At 40.3% G+C, this 15,958-nt stretch overlaps 1 protein-coding gene across 1 annotated transcript in view; it reads left to right on the plus strand.

The window, feature by feature from the left end:
- The first annotated feature begins 5,053 nt into the window (after window positions 1–5,053).
- SLC22A4 (solute carrier family 22 member 4) overlaps window positions 5,054–15,958 on the plus strand; it is a 31,154-nt gene continuing 20,249 nt past the window's right edge. Inside the window, exons 1-3 of the mRNA XM_019505978.1 lie at window positions 5,054–5,155; window positions 6,999–7,102; window positions 11,584–11,738. Of these exons, the coding sequence (XP_019361523.1) occupies window positions 5,054–5,155; window positions 6,999–7,102; window positions 11,584–11,738 (361 nt within the window). The remainder of the gene's footprint in view (window positions 5,156–6,998; window positions 7,103–11,583; window positions 11,739–15,958) is intronic.

The following is a 15,958-nucleotide window of genomic DNA, read 5'->3' on the forward strand; positions in this document are numbered from 1 at the left end:
GCAGCATTCAAATGTCTTATTTTGTTGTTTCTCCTCTCTTTTTGTCAGTTGACTCTGGGACTGCTAAAATGTATCAGTCAAATGGCTGCTAATTACCTCAAAACAGCTAGGTGTAGTTGTTGTCAATTAAAAGTAGTAGTGTCTATTATGAACTCAGTAGTGAAAGTCAGGAATAACATATGCCATCTTCTCACACAACATAGGAAAGGAATGTAGGCTAATATACTGCTTGTGCCAATAGAAGAAACATAAAACCTCGGTTGCATGGCCTTGAATAATTAATGTCATGCTTATAAGAAGAGTAAAGTTTCAGGCACTAAAGCCAAAGCTGCTTATTGGATTGGGGAAGCCATAAATGTGTTATATCTTGACTTTTTACTGTTTTGTTGTTTACACAGGCCCATGTGATATGTTTTCCTACTTTATCTAAATAAGCAAGATAAAGGTGGGCACGTAGGTGATTGAAAAAACTGTAGTCAGAGTCATTATCAAGGATTTGCTCTCCAGTTGGGAGGATAAATTAGGTGATGTCCTGCAGTAGCCTATTCTGCATCTAATAATGTTCAATATTTTCATTAATACACTATAAGGTAAACTTACACAATTTGTAAGTGAGATGGGCTGGAGGACAGTGTCAGACTTCACAGTGGTTTTGGAGAACGATCTGAAATCAAGAAGATGATATTCAGTAAAAGCACTTTGAAAATAATACACTTGGGAAAGAAAAATCCTTCATGAGAATAACCAGCTAGGTAGAATCTGAGGTTTTAGTGAAGGTGAATGAGTCAACGATATGATGCTGATGCAAAAAACAAATAAAGTCATTGTCATTCTAGGTTATGTAAACAGGGCATGTAGAACATGCAGAATAATTTTTCTGAGGCTTAATGTCCCCTGTTGACTGCTGCCAGTCTTTAAGCCACAGGTACATTAGAATCTGGATTAAATTTAAACTGGATTTATTTTCTGTAGGCCATTAAGGATCCAATCAAAGTAAATTCTGGTCACCTCCAGCTATACCAGATTTGATCTACTGGCCTAAAGGGCAAACACCCCCATATTGTGTTGCCCATTCCCTGACCTGCCCAAAGCACTTATGGAAAGAGTTTATCATGTGCCTCTCATTAACCTTCATGTTTTGGCTAACTTGGTGCGTTCAGATTGACTATCTCGTACAGTATAGTAGTGAGTATCATAGCACTAATGTACAAGCCTTAGGTGGGAAATGTTCCAGTTGGTAGTATTATAAAAGTTTTGGCAGAGTACATTACATGTCGGGCACAATATGTCTTCTACAGTGTTCTCCTGTTGAACAAGGGAGGGAAGAGCTACATTTTGTACAGAACAAAGCTTTCTAGACCTCTGCCCACAAGACACTGTGTACTCTGCCTAAAACTTGGTCTGGAATCTGCAGCAGGTTTCAGTTCTGCATCAGCTTCGGATAAATTCAGTATCTGCAATTTGAGTTGCTCATTTTTCCACTTAATATAGTCTTCATGACTTCACTAACTTAAAAAAATTGACGGAGCCTCACTATTCTTTAGAATATGTTGGGGATGAAAGGTAGTAGGAGATTTTTATAGCTAAGGAGAGGATGCTGGGGGCTTTTGGCTCCAGGAGAATGCAGGAGACTGTCTTTCTGTACAGGGGTAGGCACATGAGCTGGCTGTTTCTCTTACATGCTGCAGTGATGTTTCCAGGATGCTAAGCACTTTAGAAATGCTCTTTACTCCTGAGTGCTTGCAATATGGAAGACAAGGAACACACAGGCTGGTAAAAAGGACCAGACTAACAGGAAGTATGATCAGCTGTGAAGTAGTTGGGTGCTGACAGATTCTCATCAGGAATTCAGTCATCAGCCCTATTAAAATAAGTGAGGCAGGTCAGATCAATCATGGATAGTTCTTTAGTCTGTAGACTTGGAAAGTGAACATAGCATCTTTTAATATTCAGGACTAGAAAAATGTAAAAGGTGTGCATGTGTATATAATAAAAGGTTACTTGGAGTACCATCTGTTATTAATGGATGGATTCTGCATTCATGCTTATTTGTTTTCATAGATATGTATGGTTTACCTTCATGAGTATGAAGGCTACCTTTGGGAGTTGTTCTCTCTCTCTCTCTCCCTCTCTCCTTTCCTTCTCTCTCCTTGTCCCATTTATGGGGTGTGGTTTCATTAGTGACTTTAACATTAAAGGAATATAATTCCCACTTTAAGAGATTGTTGCACGGAAACTGACCAGCAGGTACAATTAAAGCTTTCTAGTTATATAGCTTTATAAACTATGTAGATTAAAATGATAAACTGTGGTTATCGTTATATAATTATACTGTTGTAGCAATGCTATTACAGAATGGAAGTGATTCTATTCTGGTATTTTATATGGATTTTCAGTTTGTAAATCAGCATTCTAGTCTCTGAATCTCTCTCTTTTTTCCCATATTCTTTTGTCTACAATCCAGAGGATCTTGACAACTTTTGCATCATAGCCCAAAATAATGTTAACAGTCTGTCTCTGAATTCTCCCAAAGACTTTAGTTTTTTATTCTATCATGTTCCAATTTAATCATTGTGTTCTAAAACAGGCTGAGTACTAATTTATATAGAATCACGAAACCATTGGGGAATCAGTTTCTCAGTGCCAGTCATGGCAGTTGCTTAAGTTCCTAGTCCCTATGTATGTGTGTGATCTTTTTACTTGTAATGTAAAATCCATCCTTACAGAATTAATTACTGAAATTTAAACCTCTTCATCCTCCCAGTGAGCGTAAACATTGAAAGTTATATTGTACAGTTGCATACCTAAATTTCAAAACTGTAGCCCTGGCTCTCCCATTTTTCCTGGGATTTGTTTTGTTTTGTCTTTCTAATTACACTCAAGATCGGATTGTATCATACTTGCATCTGATAGGCACTCAACATATTACTTCTGTTATGGAAATCTTAGCGTTAATGAAATGCGTATGGTGGTATTCTTAGCAACTGAAATGTCAATATTGTTATAGTTTTTGAAGTTAAATGGCTGCTTCTGTTGAAATGGAAAATTACTTATTCTTTTTGTTTTACAAGGGGGGGGTTGTCCATTAAAATGTAAACAGCTTGATTTCCCCAAGGTATTTCTTAATGCTTATGAAGCCCTTTATATATCTATAGTGCTTTCCCAGTGTTTCAAAATATTATGTTTTGTTTATTGGCTGCTGCATACTCATTTGTAAATGGCAGCAGTAAAATTTACCAAAGTCCTGTTTAATTCATTCTGCTGCTGATGGGCAAAGTTATAAAGAGCAATAAAATCATCAGAGCCATCCATTAATAGAGACAAAAACACTTTTACATAAACATCTCTGTTCATTTTCAGAAATGAACTTTGCAAATGTCTTTGCAAAAGTCAGGCTTACAGGCTTAAGTTATTTTAAAATGCTGCAAAAACTGTGACATAAGACAAACTGTGTTTGTATGTTTCCCACTCATTGATGCTAGCATGCATTGAATCTGTCTACATCTTTGTTTTCAAGACAGGCATGACTTGTTTTCCTTTAAGGAGGAAATCAACCTGCCCAAACTTGACACGAGTAGAGTTGAAGTAAAACTGATGAATTCCATGTTTCTACCAAATCATACTACTTCATGTACACTGTGGGTGAACCCTCACAATAAGAGGAATAAATGCCCCAGAACTTGAGACTTTTCCAAAGTAGACTATAAAAAACACTGGAAAAGCTCCTGTTGAAACATTGTGCATTGTATTGTTTGGAGATGAGCTAGATGACTTGATTTAAATGAATTCTGCTGCTAGAGATATTGTTTCCGAAAGGGGAGAGTAATCTGTGAATCAGATCAGCAGTAAGAAATAGTCTAAATTATTTTGCATTTTAACTTGTGTTTTCTGTGGTAATCTGAAGTAAAACCTCAGAAGTGTTCCTTGTCCTTTGTAGGTCATTCAGACTTCACTGTTCCATGAAAATCATCTAAAAGCATTTGTTGTCTAACGAGTGTCACAGTCTCTACAGGCTTAAATGTCAGAAAGAAAAGGCATGTTTATTAATTTACAAGCTATTTTTGAAGAATGCTATCAGCTATACTTGGTACAGACCTTCCTCTTTAATCTCCTGCCACAATGTTGGGGTATAGAAAGAACAGATAGAAATCAGGGTTAAAGAATGCAAGGTTTTATTGTAGTGTTATTTCTAGACACCAACCAGGGCTGAGTACTAAAGATCACCTTATTGAACACAAGAAATGTGTACTGCTCATACCCTGTATTCAGTTTTTCTTTTTAAGCATAATAAATACTGAGTTCTGCCTATATGGAGTATGTAGGCAGGATGTCTGATGCATCAATTTCTGATTATGATGCTCTTAACATATAAGATTTCAAATGATAACAGACAGTTTCTTTATGCAAGCAAATGCTTGTAACTGTCTGTTGTTTGAAAAGCAGGTTAAATATCAGAATAACTGAAACTTCTGCTGAAGAAGTACTTTAACCACCATGCATTTAAGAAATATTTGTTTAAGCTGGCAAACAGTGCCCAAAATTATGTTCCAGTGTACCTAGGGACAAGTTCCTGTAAAGGCACGGAGTCCAAGAATTATGGCTATAAACGTATTGTTAAAATTAAGCTCTGCTTTAATCTGAGGCTTAATTAGATTATTTCATTATTACCCGAGGTTTACTCTGTAATGTAGGTTTAAAAAACTTTAGCTTGTAGAGCTGAAATACTTAAAGCTGATGATTAGGAGAAATTATTCCAATGATGACTTGTGTTTTACATGTCTAATCAAGACTAATATCAGTAACAGAAAAGGTGGCAGACACTTAATGACCTCTATAGCTTATTAAAATGGAATGTGCTTCAGAGGGTGGCTAATATGAGAAAAAAGTCAGTGTGTTTAACCTGACACTGCCTCTCTCATATACAGAAATAGAACAGTTCTGGTAAAAATGGAAACTTTCACTAACTTGAGATCACACCACTTTCAAGCCTTCGGCCTGCTTCTATCCTGCATTAAGCCACGAGCCTCCTTTTTTTACATAAGTGGCACCTGCAATGGTCTTTTTCCACTTGGGCTCTTGTGGTGATATTTTTCTTGCCAAAGAACTAGCTTGGGACACTGGAAGCTCAGCTTTCCTGCTGAATCCTTCTGGGAAAGTAGGAGGTTTTGACCTCCTCTCTTACCCCCATGGATTGTCTACATATATTCGTGGCCACTTAACGTTACTTCTTGCAGGAGCTATGCTGGCCGCTGCTCCCCAGTTTCCATTCAGAAAGAAAGATAAGGTTGAATTTCTCAGTTTTGAGTATCCTTGCTTATTTTCCTCATAGCCTCATGGGGAAGGAGGATGTGCGTGCCAGCCGCTTTACCCCGTGGTATGTTCAGAGACCTACTCTGAAGGGACTTCTGTGCAACATAATGCTGTGAAGTGCATTCCCTAACCTCTGTTCCACATCAGCTCCAACCACTATTTGCTTCTGGTGGAGCATATCACTTCCTGTTTTCTGGGACTGGAAATATTCACCATGGCGTGGCAGTCCTCGTGTTGGCAAACTAGAACAAAGCTCCAGAGCCGATGCTTTGACTAAAAATGCCCTCACTCCTCTCCCCTGAATGCCCTTCTTCTCTTCAGTTAAAAAGAAGACCATAGTAATCCAACAACATCAGAACCAGGACAGTTTTATGAAAGAGATCTTCTAGGATAAAGGTTCAGTACTAGTAAATATTTTTACTTTGTGATATAGAGAAGATAAGCAATGGGGCACAGTGTACAAATATGTCTTTGGCTGAGGTTTAGATACTTCTCAGACTCTTTGGAGCTTCCTGCATTCCCCACATTTTCTCTGCTCTGCTCTGTGCCTGTGAACAAGACCCAACTTCCACCCCTTTTTTTTTTTATGGCCACAGTAGCACAGGTCACTAAGAGTTAGTAGAGGTCCTGCATTCCCAACTTAAGATACTCTTACAGGTCTTGATTTGCATGAACAGGTGTTCAAACCTTTTTGAAAGTTAGACTTCTCTGGGATGTCTGTCTTTGAATAGCCAACACTGCTGATAAGTAGGGACCTACCTAACCTGCAGCAAGAGAAAGCAATTTTTGTAGCTTGGTCACAACCCAAAAAGCTGATTTTTTTATGATGATTTGTAGTAGCCCTGCACCTTGGCACTGATTGGCAGAGAGGCCCCAGTGGGAGGACGGACAAGGGATTGGCTGCCATCTTGACTGCTGGCTGCCCTTCATGTGGCTCCACCCCTCGGTGCTGATTGGCAGAGAGGTACGACAGGGCAGCTACCATCACGGCTGCTGCTCTTTGTGCTGCCCTGCCAGTTGGTGCTTTTCCCTCACGGGTGCGTTGCAAAGCCAGGCTGCAGTAGTAGCAAAGAGCTAGCATTTTATTTTTATTAATTTTTTGGAGGATTGATTTCCTGAGAAATCGCAGCCGGTGCCATTTTTCACAGCAGTTGTGGAGATAAACATGTTATGTGGTTTCTGCAAAAATTGTGAAACTACCATTTAAGTAGGTCCCTACTGATAAGCACTGCAAGGGAAGGTAGGTATATGAACTGCAACCAACCTCTTCTGGCCACAGTTATGACTGAGCTCAGATTTGCCTTTTTCTGTGGTCAGATAAACCATAGGGGAATTGATGGGGGCACAGCTACAACTGTAAGCATATTGGAGGAGTGGCAAGTGTCCTTCTCTTCTCTTCGTTGGCTTCTGTTCTTACATTTTCCATTCTCCCCAGAGTTGAAATGATTGCATTTCCTTTCCTGTTTACTGACTGTGCATTTGGGTTCTTGGTTGGGACCCGTCGCTGTGTAATAGCCATACCCCTTATCCACAGCCAAATGGAAACACAATATAGGAAAACAAGTCCAAATTATGTTGAAATTGGCCTACTGCTAAAATAAATAACTAATTTAAATCATCTGCTGAACCAGTTATAAAATGATATTAAGAAATAGGAAATATTAAATCTTGCTTTGTTTTTCTTGCAGTGGAATCTGGTATGTGACGATGATTGGAAAGCCCCACTAACCACCTCCTTGTTTTTTGTGGGGGTGCTGATTGGATCCTTTATATCGGGACAGCTCTCAGACAGGTAAATCTCTTCTGCTTCTGGAAACGGAGACCACAGTAATAGCTTTCATGTTAGAACACATATTAGTGACCTATGCTAAACCAAAATGAGGGTCCTAATTCATGTTTATGCTAAGATTTTCGTGGGGGGTATAAGGGGTCTCCATAAGCGTGTCTAAAAATCTCAGTCCTAACCTACCATTTATTCAGGTGTCCCCTTTAGAATTAACACCCTTCACATCAGGAACTTTCTACAAAGCACTTATGTATGTGCTTAGATGTTCTGGTGTTGATTTCAGAAACGGTCAGTTAATGTTTTTTCTATGAATTCCCTTCAAATAGTCTCCTGAAGAATAAAACCTTCGTTAATACCATCACTGAAAAGCCAGTCTAGGAGCAGTGGGGTGGCTTGAATTGAATGTATAATTTTGGTCTCTGTATACAGAAGGAGGTTTGATGGAGACAAACTGAGCTGCTCCAAAATAGGAAGAATAAAGATGATGCTAAATTATTTTAAATCCTAACTTAGTTCATCAGCAATGGATACAGCTTTGCTATAATTTAAAGCCAAAAGGCTATTAGGTAATCTAGTCTGCTGTTTGTATAACCATTACTTTATGCAGCCATATTTAACCCAATGACATATGTTAGGCTAAAGCATATCTTCCAGAAAAGGATCTTGAAGAAATCAAGAGATGGAAAATCCTCCACTTTCTTTGGCAGGTCGTTCTAACAGTTGATCACTGCCACCGTTAAAATTTGTTCCTGATTTCCAATTTGAATTTGTCTGGCTTCAGCCTTGTGCCTTCCATTCTTGTTATGCTTTTCTTTGCTAGAGTAAAGAACCATTTGTTCTTTGGAAAATACTCACTCTTATGGAGGGAGTATTTTCTCCCTCCATAAATCCTAATCATTGTAACCAAGTCCTTTCTCAGTCTTCTTGTTGAACAGCTCTTTGTCTCCCATTGTGAAGTTCACAAATAATTTCTTTGACTGTTCTCTGCACTTTCCCCAGTTTTTCAGCATCCTTTCAAACCCTGAGCATCAGGACAGGGTGCCTTGTGTCAGGTCAGGGTTAGCTGCAACTCTTGGGTTCTCTCTGAGTACTGCCTTTCCGGCCCTTAGGCCTCCACTATACTCCTGCTCTTAGGCTGGGTACAAGGCCACCGCCTTTTCACCATCTGTGATTCTTCGGCAGGTTTGAGTCCTGAATGTCCTTCCTCCCTGTTAAGTGCTTGATATCTTAACAGGATAACGAGCACAAGAGTAATTAACACCACAGTCTGCTGGGACATCTGACCTACTCCCAGCTTTTGTATGCCTAATGTATCCCAGACACCTTAACCTCTGGGCTGATTTACATGCCTCTTTCCCCCATCCTTTATAGATTATCCTTTTAACTGCCCAGAAGTCCTTTATCTTGCCTTCTGTTGCTTGAACCTAATTAAACCAGTTTTTGGCCCACCATGAGGGATAGCCCTCTAAATAGCGCTGGTCTTTAATTATTAGTAGCTGGAGGACACTACCAGAAGTGTCTGTTCAGTGTACATGTAGTCTAAGCCAGCGGCGATCAGTTATTCCGGGCGGAGGGCTGCTTACCCATTTTGGCAAGCTGTCGAAGGCCGCATGGGTAGCCCCACCCCTTGACAGGTGCCCCGCCCCCTGGTCACCATCTTGGGACCACTGTCCCAATGTCTTGGGACCAGTGTCCCAGGGCCAGTGCCGGGAAAGCCCAGAGTAGGGCACAGGCTGGCAGAGGTCTGTGGAGCTGGGCTGGATTGCACCAGCAGGGAGAGGGGGGAGCTGGCCCAGCTCCATAGAGCCCCTGCTGTCTGGGACCCTGTACTCCTGCTGCCCTTCTCTGGGCCCAGCTGGCCCCGGGACACTGGTGCAGGCCCTGTGCTGCCACTGACTCCCGCACCTGCTCACTCCCAGTGCCCCCACAGCCCTGCGGTACAGGCTGGGGGCAAGATGCAGCCGCAACTCCGCGCTCGCCGGCAGGGAAGGAGCTGGTGCTGAGTGCAGGGAAAAGCGGCCTCTCCCTGGCCCCATGGCTGGCGCTCCCTGCTGTAGCGGCTCGCAGCCTGTGCAGGGGTGTCCTGAGCAGTCACAGGCAGCCCCACGTGGGCTGTGAGAGACAGCAGCACAGGGTGCCAGGCATGGGGCAGGTGAGGGGCTGCTTTTCCCCATGCTCAGCATCAGATTGTAACCTGCCCCCACTGCCAGCCTGGGCCCTGCATCGGCTCCGGGCTCGCCTGTCGGGGCTGTGCATGGCAGCAGCAGCTGCTCGGCATGGAAGAAAGCAGGCCCCCCACTTGCTGTCCTGGGCAGTGTTTGCCACTGCCACCTCTGCTGCCCAGCACCCGAGCTCCAAGTGGGCAGCAGCAGCGAACACTGCCTGGCGCAACAAGTGGGGGGCCGCTTTCTTCCGCGCCGAGCAGCTGCATGGAAAAACGGCCCCTTGTCCACCCTGTGCCCAGTGCCTCTCTCAGCCCACCTGGGGCTGCCTCTCCCTGCTCAGGACAGCCCCGCACAGGTTGTGGGCGGCTGCAGCAGGGAGCGCCAGCCACGGTGCAGGGGAAGGGCCGCTTTTCCCTGGGCCACTTTTCCCCAGGCTCCTTCCCTGCCCACGGTCCTCCCTCCTTACCTGAGTTTCCGGCACAGTGCAGCCACATGGTCCCAGGCGAGAAGCCCCTCCTGCGGCTTCTGGCTGGGGGGGCGGGGCTGGGCAGGCCTGGGTCCTACTGCCCCTGACTTTTTTGAGAGGAACCAAGGACAGATCAATATTTTCTAAATTTTTGTAGGGGCACTGCGGGCCAGGTAGAACAGCCTCATGGGCCAGATTTGGCCCACCCCTGGTCTAAGCCATGCCTGATTTAGTTGCTTCTAATCATAGAGCAGCAATACAGTAGCAACCAACCATTAGACTGACATGTAATATTCATTAAATGTTACAGACATCTTCCATGTCTTTAAGCAATGTTCCAGTAATGGTCTCACCACTGCCATACACTGTGGAAAAATCATTTTCCGCTTCTAATCCCAACTGCTCTGTTTACTTACTGAGGGATCAAATTTGGCTTTTGTGCTACAGCATTGCTCTGAAAACTCATGTTGCATTGTCTATTCCCCTGTCCTCTGTTTATAGAACATCCTCAAGGTTTTATGTAATTGTACTATTCTTGAATAAGGAATCCAGTTTAGAGGATTGATGAATGTAGATTTGTGAAACGATGGAATGTTTTAATCCTTTAAATCTCAGATATCTAATTCCACTTAATCCAAAATTAATCTGTTGGCTCTTGACCCTGATACAAAAGCCAGCTAATCTTTTATCTTTAAAATGAGACTTGATAATCACTAAATCTCTCTGGCGCCATTTCTGTATTGAGAACATCCAAAAAAATCTCTAGGACATATGTTTGTTTTCACAAAAATTCACTTCTGCTGGCTGCTGCCCGGGCACTGACAGGATTTTTTAGTAATATATAAAATTTTAGCAAGCCTTGTAATGTTGTTACATTTACACTCAAGTCAATGCATGCCTGTGTATGCCTTTGTGTTCTGAGATAAAGTTACACCTAGTTTTTCCATAGGAAAAAATGCAAGTATATAGACAAGAAGTTGAGAAGAAACGAGGTGAAAGAGGGAGGAAAGTATAGGTAAACCATTGCTGGATTTCCAGTCATTGTCCTAAAAGACTAAGTGGCCAAAAACATCACTCTTGCCTTCCTTAGCTGCCTTGAGCAATTCAACTATTACACTGCAGTTGTATGGATTCTGCAGTCTTCCATGCTCTGGGTGCAGAGCTATTTTTGTTGGCAAACATCAGAAGTGTCCTGCAGGAAGGAGTGTAATGTTCATACTTGTTAGGTAGGACTCAGCTCCACTTCTTACTGAAGTTGCCTAACATTATAAAACTCCATGAAACCTTTAAATTCTATACAGTCATAAAAAAGTCCATGAAGACACGAATGAGTCTATTGCAGAGCTTTTCTTGAAAAATGTGCTTTTATTAGGGCAACGGAGCACACTGAACAATTAGAATAAAATAAATTGTTAAATGGAAATTTGTTTGCTAAGCACCAACTATCCAAGTCCCTGAACAAGGCAGAAAAATGTGCTTATGTAAGTAAAGACTGCATCATAGCACAGAAAAACTGAGCTAACGTTGCTTAAGTGAGCTTGTTTGTCATTTCTTTATTTCTGCCTGTCTTGTAATTCTTCTAACAGCTTTTTACCTATGATATGTTCTATGTTGCAACGATACTGATTTAAAATACTCTTTAAGATCTCTGCTCTTAATTTCTTCTTTGATTCAATTTCTTGGGTTCTAAAGCTCCTATAGTTTAAGTATTTTTTAAGCTTTTGACTGCTATCACTTTTGATGAGCCACGTGACTTTGACTTAGGTGTCTATACCAGGGCTCTTTTGCTTAGCCCACCTTCAAGAAATATTTTTTATGGATTTTATATAATATTCTCATTTATGTCTTTATAAAAGGTTTGGCAGGAAGACTATTCTCTTTGCAACCATGGCTGTGCAGACTGGCTTCAGCTTCGTGCAGATCTTCTCTACCAGCTGGGAGATGTTCACAATACTGTTTCTTATAGTTGGAATGGGACAGATCTCTAACTATGTTGTGGCCTTCATATTAGGTATGAACATATCTGAATTGCATTAATGCTTGCTTTGTATAGTGGTGAATGCTTGGAAGAACAAAACAAAAGTAGCATCATTGTGGAGACCGCAACATTTTCCACCCTCCCTAATCACATTCACGAAGATATTTTTCCTTGGGAGCTTATAGGAATCTGGTTAAACAAGCATGACTATATGCTGAGTATATATTAGAGGAGATTATTATGAAAGAGTATTGCATACATCTTTTAAATAATAATGGGGGGGAAAATTATGTCAAACAAACATACAAAAAAACCCCTACAGGATTTCCCAAGACCTTTAAAAGTAAAAAATGCAAAAGCAAGAAAAAAACCTGTTATCAAGTTTCCTTTTTTTTTTTTTTTTTTAGGGTCCTATTCAGTAAGGTAGGTGTATGTGTGTGTAGGTCCTGTTGATTTCAGTGAGAACGAAGTGTTTAAAATAAATCATGTGCTTAGCTCGTTGCCCGAGTTGCATTCACTGAGTACGTATGAGGGGAGCTGCTCATCTAGTGAATTTGAAGAAATTTTTAATAATTCATGCACAGTAATAGTCTTCGAATAAGTTGGAAGTCATTTTTCAATCCCTTGACCATTCCTTGGAATTACAGTGGCACTGCAGTACCTTTGTTGGTATTTCTGTCCTTAGTGGAAATAACTGTTAAAAGAGGCATTCATGCTTTTCTCATGGAGAAATTTATCCTGTGCAATCTAGCCTGAAAACCTTGCCGATTCTCATCCTCTCGGTAGAGAAAACAGTTGCTGTTGCAATAGTGAAAGGGAGTGTTCAAGGCTTGTTATCGAAACAAACACATCTCAGTTTGAAAAACCATGTTGCCTCTCTCCTTGCTCCACCCACTCACTTGCAGCTTTCTTTCTGCTCCCTGTATTTCAGCACTGTGACAAAAGATCTGGGGTCAAATTTAGGCTGGGCAGGTAAACCCACAAACTCAGTTAAGCTGCATGTTCTTTTGCCACTGCTGAACTGCGTTGTTCAGTAGCTAAAGTGTTGTAAATTAAAATGATCCATATTCCACAACTATATGATGTATTAATCAATGATTTCCCAAGAGGTTAAGTTATGGGGGGAAACTGTTCGTTTCTGCCAGTCAAGTTTAATGCAGCTTGCAGTTTTCCCATAAAGTGCATATGTTGAGCCAAAAAGAAAGGTTTTTGACTATAATTTCACATGGAGTGGGCAGAAATGTCACTGAAGTGACTGGCAAATGCCACACCAGGAATGATTTTCTTCTAGAATCACAAAAAATGTTCACTAAGTTTTTTAATTTTCTCCTATTTTATTTAATGTAAAAAAAGCCTGAATTTTAAAACAATGTGGCTGTGAAAATGTCAGGATGTTTCTTACTTGTATAATTGCAGCTTTGACCTAAAGGAAGCCAAAATTAATTAATTTAAATCACCTCATTAATTTCATTTTTATAAATCTATTTTAATGTTCTTTTGAAATATTAATTAAGTGTTTTAAGAGTGGCGAATTCCATACACACTCGGATATTCAATTCATTAGAGAAGAGGCTTGACAGATAATCAGAATGACAATGCATCCTTTTTATGGACTTGGTACAAAGCCCATTTAAGTCAGTGGGAATATTCTTATCAGCTTTGGCAAGCTTTTGCTCAAGACACAGTCTAAATGACTGGGAAACGACCTCAACATTTGATGATGGTAAACTGTACCATAGCAACCCCAAATGCTGGGAAGCTGGTTAGGATGTTAGGTCCTGTTCATTGCATGCTGTTCCTAATGCAGGGGTATATAAGTACTGTAGGCAGCTGTCCAGTGTTGTGGGATGGGACACTCTCTCCAAAACTTTTTGCCTCTTTCTCCTCACCTCCCGTTAGGTGATTTTTTTTCCACTTAAATCGATATCCCTTTTCTCGTTCTTACTGAAATGCAGGTACTCTTTAGGTTGGATTCACCCCTACCCTTCCAAAGACAATATTGATGCGTGAGAGAGACCAATGTAGTGACTTGGCTGATGGGTTTATTGGGAGTCCCTATGAGCCATGAGATTGTTTTTCTGGCTCTTACTAGGCAGCATGAGTAGAGCATGCTGAAGGCTTTTAGTGCTGGAAATGTGAACTTTGCCTGTTGCACGGTAGATATAGTGGTTTCTAGAAGTAAATATCTTAAATGACCAAAATATGGAGCTTGAGCTTCCCTGTGTATTTTTAGTTTCTTAGCCAAAAGAAAAACAAGTTCTCAAGAAAATATATTATTTATGAAAAATAATATTGTAGACATTTTTCATTAAAAATGGTTGCTAATGTTTTATTGATGACTGCATCTGAGAGTAATTTCTTCCCATTTATATTCATTAGAGCTTTTGCTAGGCATAGAGCTTCTAGAGAGAAACAATGGCCCAGGCATGTTTACAGCAAGCATTCAAAGTCAAGTGCATTATACCCCAGAAACATTAAATTGACTGTCATCCTGTTTTGTAAAGTAAGGATCTTACCCAAGATTTCTCCATCTGATTGCAATTTTAAATCAAACATTATGGCTAGAAGCCAAACAAAAGGCTCGACTTGAACCATTAACTATTCATAATTTATTCTCTCAAAACTCACAAAAACCTAGTAAGCCCTGAAAAAACTTCACTAGGTGATCTAGTATGATCCACTGCATCTGGCAGGACTGGTCCTTCCATTAGTGGGAATAACTTATTTTTTTCTAAGCCTTTCTTGTAATTCTGTAGTTGCATCTTTCAGCCTGGGAAGTCTTTTCTGTATTTTTTTTTTTAAATAGTCTCAGACGTTTGTTACTCTCTGTATTCAAAGACAGTTACTATAAAAATATACTAAACCATAACGGCACAGGTGTTGTCCCGGAATTGCAAAATTGCTCTTTTTTTGGCAAAGGAGAAGAAAGACGAGGAGTTCAGGTAAATGTAAATGAAAGGCTTACTCTAATATTTTAATATTTTGCTCTAATAAATGTTTTTGAATTGACTAATCTAAAATTGTAGGAATTGAATACAATATATAAAATTCCATACATCATTGCTTTAAATGTCACACTTCTCCTAAAACAACCTATAAGTGCATGAAGCACAAGCAAACAGACACCAAAGGAAATTTCTGTAGCTCTCTCTCAAAAAAACAACAACAACAAACCCCAAACAAAACAGCCTTGGAAGGAATCTTGAGTGGAGAGAAAATCCTTTTTTTTAAATTGTTTACTGTGGAATTATTCCAAAGACTTGGCTACTGAAAGGCTCCAGTCCAAAATAACAGGTGTCTCTTGGACTGGTTTTTGATCTTGGACTTTTCTGTCGTTATAGCAGTATTCAATGATTTGATGCATTACATAACTAACATCCCAAATTTCTGTGACCTTTGTCTGTCCACTTGATGGATTTTTATTTGAGTCCAGGTCACATTCTGGGAACAATAGACTCTAAAGCCCATAGTGATACACAATGTATGTAGCCCGAGAGGCTTTAGGATAGAATTGTTATGCCAGGATATTTTTCTTTTTGTTTTGCTTTGTTTAGTTTGCTTGTTTATGGGCAAGCTATGCATTTTATTGGAGAATAAGCCAAGTGCTTGAAGGCTTATGCTGCTCCTGTCTCTAAAGGATTAGCTCCTGCATTAGCACTGTGCTCTGTGTGAGTCAGCTGCCAGGCTTGGTTTTCATTTAGAGATGTGCAACTATAACAACATCTATGTTACAAGATACTATCCTCTCTTTCATGTCTTTCAACCTATGATTTTTTGCTGCTGTTCTCTTCCGAAAATGAAATTTATAGAAATTGAACTGATATCAATAAATTTCTCACCTTAAAAGACTCTGCTTCAGTTGACTGTTTACATCAGTCCAGAGACGTGTCCCCCTACAATATCATTCAAAACTGGGTTCTATGTTAACCCTTAAATTGATTACACTAAGGATCACTAAACAAGGAAAACCAAATTAATTATTTGTAGAGCATATTGTGAAAACTCCTGAGAGTATCGTTAGTGACCTGTCTCTGAGAATCTCCCATAGGATGGTGTTAAGAAGAAATTAATGGAAATAAGCAACACAATGTGGAAGCTCAAACCCCCGGCTAAAATTGATTTTGGTGGTTGTTGTTTAATTGTATAAGATGTTAACAGTGCTGCTAATCAGCCCTTCTGGTATGAACTACCTTCTTTTTTCGTGGAGTAGACTAGTGGCTCTTTGCTTTGAGTAGCTATTTCCAGCATCTAGT

Source organism: Gavialis gangeticus, unplaced genomic scaffold (genome assembly GCF_001723915.1).
Source record: "Gavialis gangeticus isolate Ggan-Ray unplaced genomic scaffold, GavGan_comp1, whole genome shotgun sequence".
Lineage (NCBI taxonomy): Eukaryota > Metazoa > Chordata > Crocodylia > Gavialidae > Gavialis > Gavialis gangeticus.